This window comes from Myxine glutinosa, chromosome 2, assembly GCF_964187855.1.
Source record: "Myxine glutinosa chromosome 2, kmMyxGlut1.1, whole genome shotgun sequence".
In the NCBI taxonomy this organism is placed as follows: Eukaryota; Metazoa; Chordata; class Myxini; order Myxiniformes; family Myxinidae; genus Myxine; species Myxine glutinosa.
The window spans coordinates 48,166,129-48,180,317 of NC_136262.1; the positions used below are offsets into that span (position 1 = coordinate 48,166,129).

At 45.8% G+C, this 14,189-nt stretch overlaps 1 protein-coding gene across 1 annotated transcript in view; it reads right to left on the reverse strand.

Moving 5' to 3' along the window:
• Positions 1-561: 561 nt before the first annotated feature.
• LOC137421836 (vitrin) overlaps positions 562-14,189 on the reverse strand; it is a 30,603-nt gene continuing 16,975 nt past the window's right edge. Inside the window, exons 10-13 of the mRNA XM_068108284.2 lie at positions 8,019-8,122; positions 7,008-7,234; positions 2,972-3,485; positions 562-2,706 (exon numbers count right to left, since the gene is read on the reverse strand). Coding sequence (XP_067964385.2) covers positions 2,528-2,706; positions 2,972-3,485; positions 7,008-7,234; positions 8,019-8,122 — 1,024 coding nt within the window. The 3' untranslated portion in view covers positions 562-2,527. The remainder of the gene's footprint in view (positions 2,707-2,971; positions 3,486-7,007; positions 7,235-8,018; positions 8,123-14,189) is intronic.

Below are 14,189 nucleotides of genomic sequence, written 5' to 3' on the forward strand. Positions count from 1 at the left end.
CCAGCACCCTAACCTCGGGTCCCAAGCCAGCACCCTAACCTCGGGTCCCAAGCCAGAACCCTAACCTCGGGTCCCAAGCCAGCACCCTAACCTCGGGTCCCAAGCCTGCACCCTAACCTCGGGTCCCAAGCCTGCACCCTAACCTCGGGTCCCAAGCCAGCACCCTAACCGCTGAGTCAACACCAGGCTCACCTGCAACTGAAAGTTATAAATATTGTGAAATAAAACCTGTACAGCTGCGCTGTGCTAAAGACAACTTCTGTGTCGATCTCCTGTCTTTTACAATGGTTTCCCAACTTGGGGCCCACAACTCTGTCTGGCGTCAGGCCTACAAATGGTAAATTCAGCACTGCTACTGCCTGGGTATCACGATGTGCATTACAGTGTGGCGGGAAAGAGAAAGCACAATATTGGTCGCGTGAACCATTCACTACACGTAACGCAATGAAAATCCCAAATTGAGGTCAAGTAGATCAACGATAATGAGGATGATGTTTTATAGGAAAAGTAAAAACAATTAACCTGTGAAGTGATTTTATAAATAAGATATGGAAATGCAAATAAGGTCATTAGTTTCTTTATTTTGTGAAAATAGTCAGAAATTGACTGACAGCCATAAAATCAAACAACAGCAACTTCATTTTGTGGATAATTCAACAAAGATGCAACAACAGCAACTTCACATCACAAATGCAACGTTATAGATTCTTCAGCAGGGAAAAAAACATCCTCCCTCAATGCATTTTTCGACCCCAAAAAGCAATGTACATGTGAGTATAACAATACCATACATGTATAAAGCCAAATTAAAACCTTCCTAAAAGTTATTATTTACCTTCCACATTGCTCAAAATGCAGGAGCTTCAGGTTATCGTGCCCCCCAGCACTTTTTTTTTTTTTTTTTTTTTTTTTTTTTTTTTTTTTTTTTTTTTTTTTTTTTTTTTTTTTTTTTTTTTTTTTTTTTTTTTTTTTTTTTTTTTTTTGTTTTGTTTTGTTTTGTATACAAGATCGAGGCTCGTGAAAGAGCGAACATTAATCACACAGAAAGACAAACAGACACATAAAACAAATAACATCGGGAGCAGTAGACAAGATGGAGAGAGAGGGGGAAGGACACAAACACAACATTTGAGAGCAGGGACCGAGAGACATGGAGACATCGAGAGATCTGTGGGAGGGAGAGGGCTTTGGGGGGGAGGCATGTGAAGGGGGGGGAGGCATGTGAAGGGGGGGAGGCATGTGAAGGGGGGGGTGGGAGAGGTATAAACATATGGACACTGCCAGGATTTCCAGGAAATAAGTTGGAATTTCAAACAAGGTGGATCTGGGGTTACAGTCACGAAGGTCCCGAGGAGAGAGAGAGAGAGAGAGAGAGAGAGAGAGAGAGAGAGAGAGAGAGAGAGAGAGAGAGAGAGAGAGAGAGAGAGAGAGAGAGAGAGAGAGAGAGACTTGTGCAAAATCAGTTGGAGATTGGCCCGGCCGGGCTTTTTTCTTGTATGATTTTCAGAACACTGTATCCATGTGTTTTATACCTCTCCCACCCCCCCCCCCCCCCCCCCTTCCCGTGCCTCTTCTCCCCCAAGCCCTCTCCCTCCCACAGATCTCCCGATGTCCCTGTTCTCTATTGTTGTCATTGTGTGCTTCCCTCTCTCTCCCCATCTTGTCTCCCGCTCCCTTTATCTTATGTTTTATGTGTCCGTTTTTTTTTTTTTGTAAGTTCTTACACCCAAAATTTGGGCCTCCAGGTACTATGGTTTGGCTGTGTAAGGATAACGCACAAACACTTGAATATATATTACGGGTTTTTTTATGCGTCCGCCGATGAAGTCGCCCGGAGACATGATGTTTTCGGGTTGTGCGTCCGTCCGTGATAGGTTTTTGTTACCGTGATAACTTCAGAACGGCTGAAGGGATCTAAGTTAAACTTGGTACAGGTATGTATGCTGATGTATAGATGAACTGATAAGATTTTGGGGCACAAGATCAAAGGTCATGTTCGGTAAATATCCTGTGAACCAGTGATGGGGTTTTGACTAAACTTACTACAAATATGTATTCTGATGCAAATATGAACCGATTTGATTTTGGGGTCAAGAGGTAAAAGGTCAGAATTTGTAATAGGTTTTCGTTCCCGCAATAACTTAATAATTATATATAATATATTAATAATTATATATTAAAATATTATATATATATATATATATAACAAATAAGAATGGCTCAAGGGAACTAAGTTAAACTTGGTACAACAGGTGTGTATAATGACGCAAAGATGAACTGATTCGATTATGGTGTTAAAGGTCTTTTGCGCTGTGCATTGGCACATTGTTTTTTAAATTAGCATTTGTGTGCATATGTTGGAATTGCAGCATCTTTGGAGCCCTGTCACTTAAGTTATTGCAACCTGTTGATTAATTAGGTATTGGAAGACTTCATGTGTGGGGGGCGGGGGGCGGACACGGACACCAACTGTGAATTTTTGAATGATAATAATTGGTACAACGGGTGTAATGAAGTGTGTTCCTGCCTAGTTTCTGGGTAGAGCATTGTACTCCTTGCAGATGTTTTCGACCAGCTTGGGCCCGACTGTTTTTAGGTCATTGAAGTCCGAGACGAAGAAGACGTGCTCACTCTTGGGATCGTTTGCAACCGCATCAAGTTCATCCTTAATGGCCCAAGCAATGCCCACGGCATACAGGATTATTCCTGGAAAAAAGAAAGCCAGGCACACGGGAACATTTGAACTTGTTGCCCAACCATCGTTTTATTTGGTCAAATCCGATTTCCACTTTAACTTGAGCACATGTATCGCAATCTCAAAAAAAAAATTTAACAACAGTTAGATGTTTGTGTTACTCAAAATTGGCATACCTTTTCGATTTTGGAAATTGGAAGAGGTTTTGTGTTTTTGCTTTCATCGATACCCTGATGGAACAATTCTTGCATCTTAACAACAAAGAGAAGAGCTCACCTTCTTTTCTCGCTGCGGCAGCAGGCTCACGGACATCATCATAAGAGCGTCCATCAGTGATCAGCACAAGGAGCCGACGCTTTCCCGAACGAGAGTGAGCAAACATTTCCCGGCGTGTGTACGTGATCGCAGCACCCGTGCTCGTTCCACCACTCCAGTAGTGCACGCGGCGCACGGCCTCTCGCACGCCTTCGGGTGTCGTGTGTCGCCCCAGCTCGACCTCTGTGCGCTGCTCGTAGGTATACTGCACGATGCCGATGTGTGTGCCTGCGCGGGCGATTTCGAAGTGCCCCGTCACATTGGCAACGAACTCGAGCAGGGCGGGGAAGTTTTCAAGGCCGACGCTACTCGAGCCGTCGACGACAAAGACGATGTCCGCGGAGTTGAGGCACGTCTTGCTGCAGATAAGCCGTTCGGTATTGCAGATCCGCGATACCAGCGGGGACACCAGTGCGCTACTTGCCGTCCAGCGATCCGTATGCAGTGAGAAGTGACCATTAGGCCTGCACACAGACTGCACAACACATGGGCGACACATGCCTCTTACTTTTGATGTTGATTACACATGTTATGACACACTACATGTATGGGATGCTGCTATTCCTCAGTATTAAGGCTAGATGTGCATCTGGAAAGTTTTGCCGCTTAATCTGGAACGGGGGGAAAATCTTGGGCTCAAGACTTTGTAAACTTCTCACATTTTGATCCAACATGACTTGCATCGATAAAAGACCAAGTGTGCTTAAAGGATCAAGAGTTGGTTATGTACGAGGGCTTTATAGGTCTCCCATGCAACATGGCATCAACTTGTATACCTTGCATGATTAAAACCCACCATCATTTTTAACTCAACTGGACTACCGTCCAGTTGAGTTCATCACATACTGAACCCTCCGGCGTCCGTCGTCTGTCGTCTGTTAACTTTTCGACGTTAACGCTCCAGCGTCCACAAATATCAACCGATTCTGATCGTCAGGAAGGGCATCCGGCCATAAAAACATTGCCTCAAACAGGGAACCATGATCGTCATGGGGCCCGCAAGGCTAACCCCCGCTCTAGCGGGGAAAAATGGCCTTAAAACGATCATTCATTCAATCATTCATTCATTCTGATCAAACTTGACATGCAGCATCCTTACCCCAAGGACCGGGTTGGTATTACATTTCAGCCCGATCCGTTCAAAAATGGCGGACTTAGGCGACCATTTTGTTTTTGGTCATGAAAACGACGTTAACACTCTAGCGTCCACAAATATTAACAGATTTTGATCAAACCAAGAATGTTTAACCCTTACCACACAAGGTAGATTGCTATTGCATTCCAACCCGATCCGTCACAAAATGGCCGCCATATTGTTTTCAGCTCGTATTACACAAGGTTGTTGGCTTTTCATTTAAGTCAAATCTAGTACAGACAACTGACCTACTTTAAAGTTGTCCAGCCAGTTCAGTTGAATTCTGCTTCCCTGGAAGCTCTAGTTAAAATTACATTTCCTGCCTTTTTCCTTCTTTGCCGTTATGCCCATAGTACCGAACGAGTATTTCCACTTGCATGTATCAACCTGTTAGTAATCTTGCATGTTGGAATTTTCTGGTTGTTTCTGGTTCCATTTCCCATCTCTCTCTAAACGATTCGTACATAGGAACTAAACTTTGTCGGCATAACTAAAACGTCTTGTATTTCTGTGTTTGGTATCTGCATTTACTTTTAGTAAATGTAAGCAACCAGCAAGTTTGAGGGGTTATGTTCGGCACCGCTCCTTTCCTATTCCATCTCCAGGCGCTGCATGACGCCATCGCCAGGCGCCGAAGGGGACCCGGCGATGACTCGCACCAAAAGGGAGTACTCGGTTTTCACTCCGTTTTTTTCTTGATTGTTACTTGGCAAAAAAAAAACTCTGACAAGTATGTTGATCACTCTGGTTTGTGTGTGTGTGTTTCTTTGTGTGTGTTTGGTTGTTTGTGTGTTTGTCTGTCCACTCACTTATACTTGCCCACAGGTCACAATTTAAAATCTATCTTCAAGAAACTTCACCAAATGGTTGAGTTGGTGGTCCGACAGAATCCGATTTTTTTTAGGTCAAAAGATCAACATAGGCCAAAGGTCAACCACTTTCTTCAAATTTCTAAAATTCTTAATTTTCATCCGATTGACTTGAAATTTAAATAGGATTTACATGTCAGCTAACTGAATTCAACCACCAACTATTTTTGAGATCAACATAGGCCGAAAGGTCAAGATAGGCCAAAGGTCAACCACTTTTTTCAAATTCTAAAATCCTCAATTTTCTTCCGAACAACTTAAAATTTGAAAACGTTAGCATATCAGTTAGCATATCAGCTAACTGAATTAATCCACCAATTATTTTTTGAGGTCAAAAGGATGCTCTACTGAGTGCCATTCTACTTTGTTCTCTTTTGCCAAGTGTCGCTCCACGAGTGATTTTTCATTCATTTGTTTGTTTATCCAGGCAATATCTCAACCATCCTTTGAGCTAGGAATCTAAAGTTTGGACACAACAGTGATCAAGTGCTTTGGTAAAACGGTATTATTTTTATTTATTTATTAATTACTCAATTATTATCAATTTATTTTGAAATAATTCTCATCTAGATAATATCTCGTGGACCTTTTGAGCTTGGAAGCTGATATTTGGACATGAGTGACCAAGTGATTTGGCTGTAAAGGGTGTTTTTTGATTTATTGATTAATCAATGGATCAATTAATTGTTTATTTTTTTTGATTGATTACTTAATTCATTTTAAAAAGTTACAGATAAGGATGAAACAGTGGTGGTTTCGGTATGCTATTAGCCAATTGATTAAGAAATTAATTATTTTATTACTACTATTTATTTATTTTAATTGTGCAATTAATCAATCAATTATTTCTTTTCTTTCTTGTCTGAGCAATATTTCAGGCACCTTTTGGGCTCGGACGCTGATATTTGGACACGACAGTGACCAAGTGATTTGGCTATGAAGGGTATTTTTGTTTTATTAATTAATCAATTGTTAAATTTCTTGATGAATTTAGTTTCAAAAAGTTACTCGGATGAAACAGGGGTGGTTTACCGTTTAGGTATGCTATTAGCCAATTGATTAAGAAAATTATTTTACGATTATTATTTACTTTTAATTTCACATTTTATTAATTATTGTACACAGTTCCCTCCCAATTCCCTCTCCACATGCTGCAAGGTGGCCGAAGGCGCCCCGGCAATATCGCGCACTGGAGGATATGTTATTTAATTGTTAATTTAATTGATAATAATTGCATGGGGGCGGTGTGCTTTGAATGTAGCTGTACATGTCTTGTTCTTTTTCATTTTTTTCCCGTCGAGAGCCATGCCTTCAGCTTCCACTTTCATCACCCATGCACAAATATAGGTAATGTGGTGTCCCAATAATTTATGAGCATGGATAGCTGCACCAAATGAGCAGTAAAAAGGGATCGTTCAGTTCATATCAAGTACACCTCGAACTTTTATTCCGTTTGTCCTAAGTCAAACTTGGGCGTTTTTCAAAGCTTTAGCCATGCTGGATGACGTTGCAACATTTTGGTGGGTGGCGGGCGCTTCCGGCCCAACCCTTACACTTACAGGATTGGTGAAGTTGCTTGCATTTATAGCCCTTGTTGTGACTTTTTTTGTGACCCAACCCTTACACTTACAGGAACACAATTGTTTTTTTTATTCGCCCTCTCGTCTCATCAAATCCTATCCTGTCTCATCACCTGACTTTGATAGATATATCGGCTTAGAAAGTGGTGCTTCTCGCACCATTACGGTACACAGTTTATTGTTTTTGGCATCCCCATCCCATCACCCATCCATAATGAGTATATCTGTTAGTTTTGAATGATGTTGGTCACCACCCAGCCCCCTTCACTCCCTTCCATCACTTCCTTCTTTCCTATTTCATTTATTATTTTTCAATTGTTTTTTCTTTTACTGTTTTAATTCTGCATGTAAAAGTCCTTTTCTAGAATTCTGGAAAGGAAGGGTGTGTGGGATGGAAGGGACGACATTCTTGCCTTATTCACGAAGTCTCCGTGTACACCACTTGCCAACTCTTCTGATGTTGCCCCCTCGACCATTACAATGAAAATGTTTATGCCAGTTTCACGAGCCACCCTGGCAGGAACCTCCAAGTCGTCATTTGGCCAGCCATCGAGTAGGAGAACCGCAGCATTGGGAGCCTCACGCCGATTTCCCGCACTCTTTTGGAAAAAACTCTCCGCCACTTCATCGATGGCACGTCCTGGGGAACAAGAGTTGTGGTATTTTGCTCTCAACCAGGTGGGCTTTGGGATAATCTACATATGCATGCAAACCAAATGAATCATCCTCCACCCCCCCCCCCCCCCAATGGATTTATTCCACCTCCTCCCCTTCCCCTGTCATTATGTGACAAACTAAGCAGCAGGTGGGAGTATTTGATTGAAGGCAACTGTCATCACCCTGAATGCAACTAGTTGATAATAATTTATCTGAATACAAATGTGGTTTCCCCCCCACCCCCAAATTCTATAAATGAGATTTCGAGAGATTTGTCAATACCCCCCCCCCCCCCCCCCCCACGTTTCCATTTAGTGGACGGCAACACCTTCTATTAGGCAAGTTATTCTACCTGCACTGCATCATTACTCGAATATTTCACATTGCTCGTAAGGCAGGAGTCGCATGTACGCATGCCAACAAAGCCATATAGGCAGATTTCAATCCTTGCAACATATTGTGCTTCATGAGGGACCAAGTTGCCCGAAACGACTGCGTCGAATGACAAAGGGGGAAGTTGTGATTTTCTTTTTAAAATTTTAAGACCGAGTCATTCACCTGTACAGTGTGTCATGTTGTGTGGGTGTCCATCGATTGTGCTGTTATGGTAGGAATGGGGATTTGTAAAGCAACTACGAGGGTATATTGGCCACGCAAGTCAAATTTCACAGCATTATGCACCACGAAAGGCTTTGGGCTGACATTTTAAATCCCACCCTCGTAGACGTGGGGTTTTGTTCAACAGGTGAATGGAGGGAAAACCCCACCTGCATTGGATGTGCCACCAATGGGGGAAACCTTCCTCATGGCCAAGGTGACTCCCTGCAGGGTTGGGAATTTGTTCAAACTGATTTCAGTCTTCGTTTCATGCCTGTTAGGTAAAGAAAGAATAATTATGTGTGTGTCAGTCTTGGAGAGCGGTGCTAATTAGCCACAATTCATTTTGTGAATTAAAAAGTTAAATAATTAAAAATATATATTCTCTGTGATAACTTTCATTTCTCTTTCATCAGCAACACTCCTCCCTCTCAAGGAGTTGTCACTGCAAGGACAGTATAATTTGATGAGGTAATTGTTGAATCACGTGCTCCTTCCATGTTCATTGCAACAGAAGATTTAAATTCAAAAAAACAAATTGCTGAAAACGAGCAGAAGTTGTGTTGAGGGTTTTAGAAACTCACTTGGTCTAGAATTTTCCTTTTATCGGCAAAATTTGGTTCCGAATAATTTATTGGTACAATTTATGCAAAGAACAATGGAAGGATTCTCCTGCATACAATATTCAGTTCTTTTTGCACTTTCACTTTTTAAACCATTTCAGAATCATTGGAATCTCCTGCGATGAAGCTATCTCCGAGGGCCTTTCACTCAATCACCACAGGCAGGTCGGTGGTCTTTCCGTCTTCTACCGACTCCTCTCCGGACTTGCTCCCCCAGCTCTCTCCTGGCTCTGTCCCCCAAATATTCCTACAGGTCGCACAAGATCTGCCTGCAACCCTCTGATGGTTAAACTGCGAAATCAAGACTCTCTGCTCACCTTCACTCCTTCATTCCTCTTTTCTCCCGCCTCTGGAACAAACTCCCTCACTCTCTTCAATCCCACTCCTCCCTCCAGGTCTTTAAAACGGCTGTTCACCACCATCTCTTATCTTCCCCCATCCAAAACCTTGATCTCTTCTACCCCCATTAATTTCACCCCAAATCCACTTTTTGAGGTGCCGACTTCTTTCCTGGAAGTCCTTGGTGTCCTTGTGTTTTATACCTATCCTGCCCCCCCCCCCCACCACCCCCAGGCCCTCTCTCTCCCACACATCTCCCGATGTCCCTGCTCTCAAATGTTGTGTTTGTGTGCTTCCTCCCCTTCTCTCCCCATCTTGTCGACCGCTCCCCTTTTTATATACTTTGTTTGCTTGTTTGTTTGATTTGTTTGTTTGATAAATGTTAGCTCTTTCACGAGCCTCGACTCTGTATATAAAAATAATAATAATAATAATTATGGAGGCCACTGTGCTCTGGGAACCTTCAATGCAGCAGAAATGTTGTTGTAAGCTTCCCCAGATCTGTGCCTCGACCCAATCCTGTCTCTGAGCTCTGCAGGCAGTTCCTTCGACCTCATGGCTTGGTTTTTGCTCTGATATGCATTGTCAGCTGTGAGACCTTACGTAGATAGGTGTGTGCCTTTCCAAATCATGTCCAATCAATTGAATTTACCACAGGTGGACTCCAATCAAGGTATAGAAACGTGTCAAAGATGATCAAGAGAAATGCGAGGCACCTGAGCTAAATTTCAAGTGTCATAGCAAAAGGTATGAATACTTATGTCAATGTGATATTTCAGTTTTTTCTTTTTAATAAATTTGCAAAACTTTCCAAAATCCTGTTTTCTCTTTGTTATTATGGGGTATTGAGTGGAGATTGAGGAGGGGGAAAAAGAATTTAAACGATTTCAGCATAAGACTGAAACCTAACAAAATGTGAAAAAAGTGAAGGGGGTCTGAATACTTTCTGAATGCACTGTATATTATATGAAGAAAGTCTGCTCAGTTGAGTCTATTAGCCTGAGGACGTCTGCTCTGCCCCACGTCGCTTGAGACCGGGTCTGCTCTTGCTTATTTGCTAAAATTTGCGGAGTAGATCTCCTTTTACTTTCTGGTTGGAAGTGCCTTTCTTTCTTTAAATAAATAAATAAATATATATATATATATATATATATTGTTGTGGATTTGAGAATGGTGTTGTAGTTTTTATTATCGTTGTAAGTGCAATGAAATTGTTGTAAATATCACCCTCCTTCCTCCATTTGTTGTGTATAAAGGTCAAAGGTCGTTCCCGTAGTTATTCCATATACAATCACGTAGCAAATCATAGATCTCCCTGTTCAGTAGTTATCTCCTTATTATGTGTATTAGTTTAAGGCTTTGTCTTCCATTAATTGACACTCCATTGCACTGAATTCAAATAAGGTAGATTCCCTTCGCATCCCCTTTTGTCATCAATTGCCAACTGCATTGGGCGGTTTTCTGCATGCGGTTTTCTGCATTCGCCGCTGCTGCTTTGTGGTTTTCGCCGCAAAACTCCATCGAACATGCGGTCAGTTCGGGTAAGAAAGGCGTGGCCCCCACCTTATCATCAAGGGTGGAGCCCCGAACGACCAACCACAGGCTCGGTGGGTATGGCTTGGTGAGGCGTGGCATAAAACCCGCGGCGGGACGCCCGCACCTCAGATGAGAGAGGGAGAGAGAGATGCGGCAGATGAGTCCAGAGGAAGGATGTGACAGAGCCCCACGAGCAGTACCACGCAGCTTTGACTCCACCAGGCAGCTTTGACTCCACCAGGCAGCGTTGACTCCACCACACAGCTTTGACTCCACCACGCAGCTTCGACTCGCTGCTACGCGGGAACCAGTTTGTGGTGGCATCGGTGGCCGTTGAGGTCCAGGCCGACGTCCCGTGCGGGATCAAGCCCCAGCCAGTGTCCAGCTGAACCTTCCTCTCCCTCCAGCCATCCACCTCCTGCCATTCCTGTCATCATCCCCCATATAAGTGTGCTTGTAGTCTGTCTCTTGTCTTGTCCCTGGGTATAAGTTAAGCCTGTTTAGATAAGTTAATATTTGCACTGTGTCTCCTTCCATTCTTTCTGTCTTTATTTTCTTATTCTTCCTTCTTCCTTGGTTTCTTTGATTGTGTAAATAGTAGTAAATAAATCATATTCGTATTTCCTACCTTTGTTCTGCTTCTTCTTCACATCCGTGTCGTCTTAGTGATTTCCTTCATTGAATACCTGTGGCACGATTTGGCCAACGTTTCGGAATCGGGTTAGTTTCTGTTAATAGTTCGTGCCGCGGTTGCTAAAACCGCTCAGCAATTAACATCTGTCTGCGGTACGAATGGGGCTGTGCACCTGCCTTTCCGGAGGTAGCTGGGCAGCGTCAGGGACCCCGTCGGTCAGTCAGAGACGAGGGGATTAATCCCCCCTCGGTAAGGGGAACAGAGGCCGACGTTGGGTTCCGTAACAATTGGTGTCGGGAGCGAGATTCGGACCTGAAGCGCTTAGCGCGCTCAAATTACGAGTGGCCCAAAATTTTATTTTATAAAATCCTAAATTTAAAATCGTGCCATGGATGGTCAAGGCGATCGGGTGCCAGTGGGGGAATTAGAGGGTGTGGAGTCGACCCAGGACCTCGGGGATATGTATATGGGGGAAATGGAGGAGAGCAATGGTAATGTGGTTGCGGGGGGATCAGGTGCACAAGATGGCGCCCTCGCGCACGTGGTTGAGGAGACACAAAATGGCGGTGCCTCACACGTGGTCGCGGCAGCCGAGCCCGAGATGCCAGGGTACATGCGAGCCTTCATGGCGCAATTCATGAAGGAAGTAAGGGAAGTAAAAAACGAAACCCGGGAAATGAAAGAAATAACTGAGGGAATGGCGAGGGACAGAGCCGCATACGAGGTAAGGGAGGCTGAGAAGGAGGTTAACCGCAGGTTGAGCAAAAAGGTCCCAAGGGTGCACGACGAGGTAAAGCGGGTCGAGGAGCACTGGTTGGGCGAAGTGGAGAAAAGCACGGGTAACTGGACCGGGGTAGACAGCGTGACCCGGGGTATGGGGCAGCCGGCGACCGCTGAGGTAGAAGAGGGAATTTTAATAAAGCCAGCGGTCGTCGTGGTGAATAAAGAAAAAGCAATAGTTATAGTGGAAATTGAAAAGACGACGGAGGTAGCCCGGGAATTGGAGGGAGAAATGGATTCCGTGCAAAGTCCGTGCTCACATCCTGATGCCGTACTTGCTAATCCTTATAAAGATTTGCAGGTGTTGGTGCAGGGAGGAAGAAGAACCCCGAAGGTGAGACGGGCTGTATGTGGTGCCAGGAGATTTTGTAAGAGGATGTCTGGCGCGAAGAGAATTGTCGCGCGATTGGGGTCAATATGGCACCCGGGCGTTGGTGAAGGGTCCCCTGTGAGTGGAAATGGCACGCGTGTGAGGAAAAAGTGTGCATCGGGGAATGAGCGTGTTACGAAGCGCGAGTGTGAAACCGAGTGCGAGCGAGAATGCACGTCGGGGTGTACGGAGTGTGACACAGAGTGAGAGCGATACAGAGTGTATGTGCGAGGGTGAGAGTGACCCGGAGAGTGAGTTGGTGGAGGAGCGGGTGCGAGTAAGCACGTTTGGGATGAACAGAGAGGGTGTGCGAGAAAGCACACCTGAGTTGGTTGTGGCGCGGGTGTGGGAGAGCCCATTGGAGCGCGTGAGTGGGTGGATGCAAGAGTGCACGCCCATGGTGAGTGGTACGGAGTACGTACCGAGGGAGAGTGCGCAAGACGGTGCGCGAGGTGTGTTAAGGGAGTGTGCGAATGGCAAGTGTGCGTGAGAGGTGTGGTGTGTAACAGGGAGTGCGGTGGTGGAATGGACGGAGTGTGTGGGATGCACTGGAGGCGCCGAGACGCCGGGTTTGGTGAGTGTGAAAAGGGTCGCGTGGTGTGAGCATGCAAGTGAAGCATCGACGTTGACTGGGTTAGCAGTTAGGGCGACGGATAGCCGATGCGAGCACTCGGGGCGTGGTGCGCTTTGCTGCATGCGAGGCCCGGCGCGGGTCGGTGTTGCGTCGCTTCTCTTCGAAGCGTCGTTGCCGATTCGGGCTTGGCCCCGCCCTGCACGGTCGAGTCCGGGCCTTGTCGGGCAAGGCGACCGGTCCGGTTCAAGGGCAAATAGGAGGAAGCGGAACGGTGCCCCCTGGTGGCGGGGACGGGGTTCCGACCGGGCGAGATCGAGCCATCGGGCCGGAGGCCACAAGGATCCACGCCAAGATGGTGCGTGGAATCTCGGCCCGACCAAGCCCCCCCCCCCCCCCCCTTGCACCGAATGCCGGACGGATTCAACCTGCAGGCGACCAAACCACCCGAATTCATTGCTCGGCTTTGCGAAGCCAAGTTTTAATGAGGTAACGATGCACCGAGGCTCGAGTTAAAGGACATGTGGTAGGAATAGGGAATTTGTGATTGAAAAAAATTTTGTGATTGCTTGAAATTTGATGACAAAATTGATAATGATAGTAGAAGATGCCCAATGTGGTGGGGTGGCAACTCTGCCATCCCTCACAAAGGGGGCAAAGGATCAATAGTTTTATGGGGTTTATGGCAGTGAAAACTAGCCCGGGAGGGTTAGGATATAGTGTGTAGGGACCTAGAGATTGACCATAGGTAACGGTAAGGTTAAGTAGCGACATTGGACAGGTAGTTGGGGACATAGAGAGGGTAGTTGGATGATAATGACGAGGGAGCACAATAATATAAGGGGCGACGGGGAAGCGCGAGTTTTAGCAGGGCACCAGGTAGGTCAGATGATGCCGTGTGTGTGTGTGTTGAAAGTGTACTCAGCAGCGTATTGTGAGAAGTGAGAGATGAGTGACATTGTGTTGAGTGGATGCGCTTGCATGGGGTGCAAGTGACGAACAGGTGTGTGGAACGCTTGGTGGGTATGTCCGAGGTGCAGCCGGGGGGTGTGTCCGTGGTGCAGCTGTTGGGTATGGCCGAGGTGCAGCCGGGGGGTGTGTCCGTGGTGCAGCCGGTGGGTGTGTCCGTGGTGCCGCCGGTGCGCGTGTCCGTGGTGCAGCCGATGGGTGTGTCCATGGTGCCGCCGGTGCGTGTGTCCGTGGTGCCGCCGGTGCGTGTGTCCGTGGTGCAGCCCGTGGGTGCGTCCGTGGTGCAGCCGATGGGTGCGTCCGTGGTGCAGCCGATGGGTGCCTCTCGGGCTTGGTGAAATGAGGAATTGCTAGGCAATGCTCGGGAGGTGATTGTGAGTTGTGTTGAGCATGGAGGTGTATAGAGCAGTGCATGAGGAACGATTGTGGTTGTGCATTGTATTGAGTGATTGAAGGAGCTTTGGAGGAAGGAGGGTGCAGGAAGCACCAGTAGGAGTGATTGCACAGGTGTGCAACTAC